Genomic DNA, 6,533 nt, shown 5'->3' with positions numbered 1-6,533 from the left:
TGCGTCCTGACCATGGCCACAGCTTTCCCCCAGGACTGGCCACGCTGGGCCAGGGGTCCTGGCCTCCCTTCCCCAAGCGTACTGTAGAGTTTTCTAATTAAAAATGTCTTTATTTATACAAATGGACCATTACATACCAAGGCAACCTTGGTGGCTCTGGTCTCCTGCCCAGTGTGGACAGCCCCCACGTTGCAGTGCTCGCCCTACAGGGCACTGTGCTCAGGCACTTGGGGAAAGCTCTGGGCGAGTGGCATGGCTGGGCAGCGCTGTCCCAGGAGCAGTGACAGCCCAGAGGATGCGGTCAGGGGCTCAGCTCTGGCCCGTCTCCACCTCGTCCTCACTGTCTTCAATCAGAAACTCCTGGATCTCCTGCATGGCCTGGGCCCTGCAAGGATGCTGCAGTGGGACCCCTGCCCAGCTTGGGATGGGGCTAAGCCCAGAAGGGTCCCCCACCCAGGGCTGTCCTAGGTACCTGTGGTTGCGGAGCTGGGCCTCAGTTAGGATGTAGGGTGGGAGGGGGTCCAGGGAGGGCTGCAACAAAGGGGGCACGTGGCCAGGTCCAAAAGCCATAGAGGTCACACTCCAGAGCCAGGTTGGGGCCAGGGCCACCAGAAGCCCTCCCGCCTTCCTCAACCCAAAGAACCCCACCTCTGGGCTGAGGGTGGGGAAGGGGCCATGTGTTACAAGTGGGAGGTCCACTCACCAAGTCCTTCATGTTCACACGACAGCTGTAGCACAGCTGCTCTATGACACAGGCTTGGAGATCCTCCCTGGGGAAGCAAGTTGGGCCTGTCCCCCTGGTCTTGGCCCTCAGTAGTGCAGGCAGAGTTGGGGGTGCCCCCATCTCATGCAGCTACAGGAGCCAGCCATGGAATGGGCAGGGACTCACCTCTCACTGGGCCTGGCCCCCCTGCAGCAGCCCCGGTCCTCGCAAAGCCCTGGTGAGCAGCAGGGCACTGTGGGCTCCTTGGCCTGGGTCTGCAGGGCGGGGGCCTGCCTCAGTGAGAGGGCTGTGGTGGACTGGGCCCCAAAAGCCGTGGCACTATCTGTAAGCAGAGACTGGGCTGGGGGGGCATGGAAGGGAGTGGGCAGGAAGGGCCTGGGGACTCCAGGGGCTGCTGGACCAACACCCAAGCCCACCTGCCTCCCAACCCCAGGTACACAGTTCCCCAGAGACCAGGACGTGACCTGAGTCTGCCCCCACCCCCAACCAGGGCATGACCAGAGCCCCCCAACGCCCCCCCACACCGACCAGGGTGCAGACCAGCGCTGTCAACGTCCAGCATGCACAGGCAGAGGAGGCAGCAGGGGCGGGAAGGGCTGGCGGCCCGGCCAGCTCGGGGTGCCTTGACCAGCTTCTCGCTTGTCCTGCGGCCATGCAGGGACAGGGCACCAGTGACCATCAGTAGGGGATAGCCCCAAGCAGGTGCTTCTCCCCCCACCGCCCAAACACATACTCCCCTGCCCCGCACCTATACACAGTGCTGACGGTGGAGGGGAACTGGGCCTGCAGCTGGAGAACGAAGGCCTCCATCAGCCGGTGGATGCTGGCCTTCTCGGGGGCCTGAGGGAAAGTCAGGTGGGGGGGCTATGAGGGCGCCTCCAGTGTGCAGGGTAGACCCCAGTACAGAGGGCAGCACCGAGGCTGGGGCTACCTGGAGTGGAGTCACATGGGTTGCCCAAGAGGGGGTGCTGCCTGCACTACCTGGGGGTCACCTTTATTGGGGCTGAAGAGAGCAGCCAGCTGACCTGTTTCTCAAGTGTCCCCGAGAGAGGTCACCCTGCTGCCCCACCCTACCCTCTCAAGTCTGTGCCCCTCCTCCACTGGGCCAGGCCAGGACCCAGTGTGCTCACCCACCTTGGTGTCGATAGCTGGCGTGAGCACAGTGGGGATGGCAAACAGGTGGTTGTAGAAGGCGACCTCCTTCAGCATGTGTTCCCGCATGGGTCGCACCACCACCACGTCCCCATGCCGCTCATCCGCGAAGCCCTGGGGGAACGGGGGGTTCTTACCATGCTTGGCCAGCCCACAGCTGGACCCCCTCACTACCCACTTCCCTGCCAGCTGGGGGGGCCAGGGCCAGGCTCACACCAAGTGAAGGAAGCAAGGGAAAGGGAAGACCCCGGGAGCCCGCCTGACCCTGCGCACCGTGTCCCAGGCAAGGAAGGCCCCTCGCCCCAGCGCCAGGTTGGTCAGGAGCTTGATGGCCAGACGGGTGCAGCTGTCCCCTGTCATCACTTTGGAGTAGCCATGTGTGCGAGCCACATGCAGGATCAGATGGGTCCTGTGGGCCAGAGCATCTGGGGGCCTGAGTGGAGGCGGGGTGGGACCCCAGGGGCCTGGGCAGGGTGAGACCCCAGGGTGGAGGGGGTCTGGGCAGGGTGAGACCCCAGGGTGGAGGGGGTCTGGGCAGGGTGAAAACCCAGGGTGGAGGGGGTCTGGGCAAGGTGAGACCCTAGGGTGGAAGAGGCCTGGGCAGGGCGGGACACCAGTTAAGAGGGGTCTGGGGGCCTAGGTGAGCAGAGTGAGACCTCAGGGTGGAGGCATCTGGGCAGGTAGGGTCTGGGCAGAGGGCCAGGCTCACCGGAGGGTCTGCAGAAGCTCCTCCTTGGCGGTCAGTGTCCTCACTGAGTTGAACAGTCTGGACAGAGCCTCAGTCTCGGCAGCCGTGTGTGGCCTTGCTGGGCTCTGCGGGTTGTGGGGGCTGGGCCAGCTCAGCTGCTCCAACCCCGGGGACAGACTGGGGCTATCCCTGGCCCCCTCAGTCCCCAGCCCTTGCTGCTGCTGGATGAAGCCGTCCACGGCCTCTTTGTAGGCCCCATCGCCCATGGCTGGCTCCTGGGAGAAGTGCCGCAGCACAGACTGGGGCAGGCCGAACACCTTCCAGGCCAGAAAGGTGCATCAGGTGGGCAAGCGGGGAGGCCAGTGGTCAAGGGGAAACTGAGGCCACACACATGCCCCAGGACCACCCCCTCCTGTCTCCCATGTGGACGCATGCCCACCTCTTCCAAGGCAACGCCATGCCACGGTAGGCCGGTGGAGCGCAGGATTGACTGCACCTCAGCCAGGGTCTCTGCTCTGTCCTCCGGGTTCCGGCCACAGGCTGCTCCTTCTGCAAGCCAGGCAGAGAGGAGTCACGGCCACAGACGAGCCCAGGGAGGGGTGTCCATCTTGTCCTAGGACCAGAGCGTGTGGGCCCCAGGGCCCACTCAGAGGCCCCAAGCTGACCCAGAGGGTCCCGTGTGGCCAGCTCCATGTGGCAGCACTCCACAGGGCACAAGTTTTGTGAAAACCACGGATGTGAGCCCATTTCCCTTTGGGGAATGTTTTCAGAGTTGGCAGCAGGTTTTTATTGTGGCTCAGGGAGAGAAGTCAGATGCCCCTGCCCCAAACCATGTCCAATAATGACCGAGACTTAGGCAACAGCAGTGCTGTCTGTCCCTGTCAGCAATGCCCCCACCCCCTACCCTGGGCCCTGTGCCAGGCCAGTGCCTACAGTACTTAACCTGTCCACCGGGGTGGTGGGGGGGAGTCCACTGGCCAGAGTGGCCAAACCTGGAAAGCCTGAGCCACACACACCTACCATCAACATAGACAACCCCAGGCACAAAACGCAGCTGCTTGGCTGACTCTCGACTCAGGCCCTGCAGGGAGGAGAGACGAGGGGCTCAGCTGGGCTGGAATCGATGGCTAATCATCCCACGTCTGCAGCACAGAGCCATAGGACACACCCCCACCACCAGATGCTAGGTTCCGCCTGGACCTCAGGCTGTCTTGAGAAGAACAGTTTAATCAGATCAAGGTGATGCTCCTGGGGCCTAGGCCCTCGCTGCACCCTCATCTCAGATTGCTGCCCGCGCCACCCCTCCAGCCTTCACGTCACCTGGCAAAGCCCCTCCTCCTGCTGGAGCCCCATAAAACCCAGTTCTCATGGAAGACCCCAGCCAGAGCTAGCCCCTGGGTTGCCGAAAGGCGCCTACGCTCATCTACCTGTCTCATCTGACACACCACACTGGTCCCTGGGACCTGGAGCCCCTAGAGCACACAGTGGCCTAAGGGACACCCTGAATCACACTCTGCCTGGGTCACATGCCTATACTCTACACAGGGGAGTGGGTAGATGGGACTGCACTGGGCAGGGTGACATCCCAGAAGTGGCTTCCGGCTGTGCACCTCCTTACACAACCTGCAACCCTCCAGGCAGCCCGTCCAGCACTGACCAAGGACACTGCAGTGCCAGCCAAGAAGGGCTGCCCCTCCACCCCAGAACTCAACCCCACAGCAATCCTGGCCTGGGAGGGAAGGAAGGGTGGGTATGGACACACCTCTAGGACTTGCCAGAGCATGGAGCTGGACGACGGCCCACCTGACCACGCGAGGAGGACCTGGGGAGAGAAGGCACCCTGAGAGGCACACACACATCCAACAGGAATGTGTCCAACCCCGAAGACCCCAGGAACATGGTGTCTCCCCCTTGAAGCCACAGGGGTATGTGGCTGGCATGGACTGGCTGCCTGAGGAGCCAGGGCCCCTCGGGGGTGGTGCTGGCTCTGGGACCCAGTGCCCACACCCAGGCAAAGGCGGTGGACCCCAGGCCCCACACTCACCTTCTCACCTGGAAAGATGAGCCGGTTCTTCCCGAGCACGGCTCTGAACTTGTGGACATAGTATGCCTTGAAGCAGTCCCTGCAACACAGACCCCACCAGCTGTGGCCAAAATGCCGGGCAGGCCGTGGCCCACAGCCAGTCCCTCCAAACCGCCCGGCCCCCCCGCCCCCTGGCATCAGGACCAGAAAGTCTGTTCACACCTGGCCAGCAAGGTGGACACTTGAGGCTACGTTTGGTTACTCCTTCCTTAACAAGTTCTATCTTTAAGAAGCAGGGTGAGAACATTTGCTGAAGATCAGAAGCCTGAATCTGCAGCAAAGGCAGCATCATAGACCAGCAAGGGGGGAGGGGTTCTCGCCAACTGTGGATGAGCCTCATCTTCCACAGCACTGGGGCCCTTGGCTGTACCTGGCACAAACATTCACTGTGCAAAAAAAGTCCACAAAGCCACCAGGCAGTAAAGGCCAAAATGGGAAGGAGAGCCCTGGCCCTGTCCTTGGGAACTATGGATCAAGTGGAAACAAATATTCAAACAGTTACACACAAGGGAGATGGAACAGTACCACATTAGAGATAAAACAGAGAGCCTTCACACCCAGGTTTCTGGGAATAGGCCTCTGCTCCTTCACTGTGGCCACCGCCCTCCCCCGACCTGGGGAAGCCTGGAGCTCTCCTCCCACCCACCTCCTTCACAGCTAAAACAGGCATCAGTGAGGTAAGTGATATTCACCCAGAGGATGTGTTCCTCAGTGTGGCCCAGATGCCCCCAAATGTCCATCCCTTCTACACCCTACACCAATCTAGACATCCCTGCCCCACTTTCAACTCTCCCCCTAAGCTCCATCTGATACCTCCCTGTCACTGGGTCCAGGGCTAGATCGTAGGAGAACGTTACCCAAGCAGGAAACCAACACTTCCCACCTCTGCTATGACACCAGGGTCAGCAGGAGTGGCATTAGAAGCTCAAGTAACCGAAGGCTTTTAAAAAGAAGAAACAAAGTTTAAAAACTGTAGGCGGTCCTGACTGCTGTGGGAGACTGCTCTCCAGGGCCGCCTCCGTATCTCCAGGTCCTCACCTGCAGAAGGCATCTCCCGCCCGGATCACCAAGACAGGCGCACCTTTCTTGCACTTCACACACCACTTCATACACTTCTGCTGCTCATGACTTTGAAGATGGGGAGTAGGGGAAGGAGAACAGCACACAGATTAAGCTGGTGGGCTTCCAGGAGACAGGGTCCAGTTTCTCACCCCCAGCTAGGTGAGAGGAATGCACCACATGTGGGAGTGGTCACGGGGGGTAGGTGGGTTGCTGTACAGACAAACAGGGTTTGTTCCAGCCACCAATTTAAGGATAAGACCAAACGATGTGGGGAGCTGTTTGGCCTGGAGAAGTAGGCTTTGGGACACATAAAGGCCACGTCTCAATCTCTCAGGGCTGGCATGGAGACAAAAGACGTAACTTGTTCTATGTGGCACTGGAGAGTAGGACTAGAAACAGTGGGTAAAAGCGACAGAAAGGCCGGGTTCTTCCCCGAGTAAGACGGCTTGTGACCGGCAGAGCTGTCCCCAGTGGCTGCAAGAGTTAGGGGCGGGAGTGAGTGTAGTGAGCTTTAACAGCCATTCCTGGTGCTGCGGAGCGAGTTCCAGTCTCCACCGGGCGCTGGGCCCGAGAACCGTTAGGGTCCCTCCCGCTTCCCAACCCCGCGGGGACCCAGAAGTGACGGCGAAGGCTGGGCCGAGGTGGGCTCCTCCGGGCAAGGCTCGCCGCCAGCGGGAGCGCCGGTATGCGGCGGGCAGGGGAGAGGCGGCCCAGAGCGTCCGACCGCCCAGCTCTTACCCAGGCCGCGGCGGCGGCGGCGGGTCCTTGGGCACCGGCTCCCGGTAATCCTCGCCCACCTGGCACATGTCTGCCCTGCGGGCGGC

General features: G+C 61.4%; 1 protein-coding gene across 2 annotated transcripts; it reads right to left on the bottom strand.

Annotated features, from left to right (window-relative positions):
- Nucleotides 1–309: 309 nt before the first annotated feature.
- On the bottom strand, nt 310–6,515 carry CTU2 (cytosolic thiouridylase subunit 2). Of its 2 annotated transcripts, XM_004377759.1 has the most exons (15): nt 6,448–6,515; nt 5,686–5,775; nt 4,609–4,687; nt 4,327–4,386; nt 3,585–3,645; nt 3,004–3,113; nt 2,586–2,881; nt 2,150–2,285; nt 1,859–1,990; nt 1,473–1,564; nt 1,265–1,368; nt 890–1,046; nt 704–770; nt 473–531; nt 310–385 (listed from the first exon to the last, which is right to left on the bottom strand). In XM_004377759.1, the coding sequence occupies exons 1-15, from the start codon at nt 6,513–6,515 to the stop codon at nt 310–312; spliced, it is 1,587 nt and encodes a 528-aa protein (XP_004377816.1). The 2 variants fall into 2 exon arrangements, with proteins under 2 accessions (XP_004377816.1, XP_004377817.1); XM_004377760.1 differs by lacking the exon at nt 473–531 and having other exon boundaries at nt 347–385.
- Between the last annotated feature and the right edge of the window lie 18 nt (nt 6,516–6,533).

This window comes from Trichechus manatus, unplaced genomic scaffold, assembly GCF_000243295.1.
Source record: "Trichechus manatus latirostris isolate Lorelei unplaced genomic scaffold, TriManLat1.0 scaffold00053, whole genome shotgun sequence".
Classification (NCBI taxonomy): Eukaryota; Metazoa; Chordata; class Mammalia; order Sirenia; family Trichechidae; genus Trichechus; species Trichechus manatus.
This window is presented reverse-complemented; position numbering and strand designations above follow the sequence as displayed.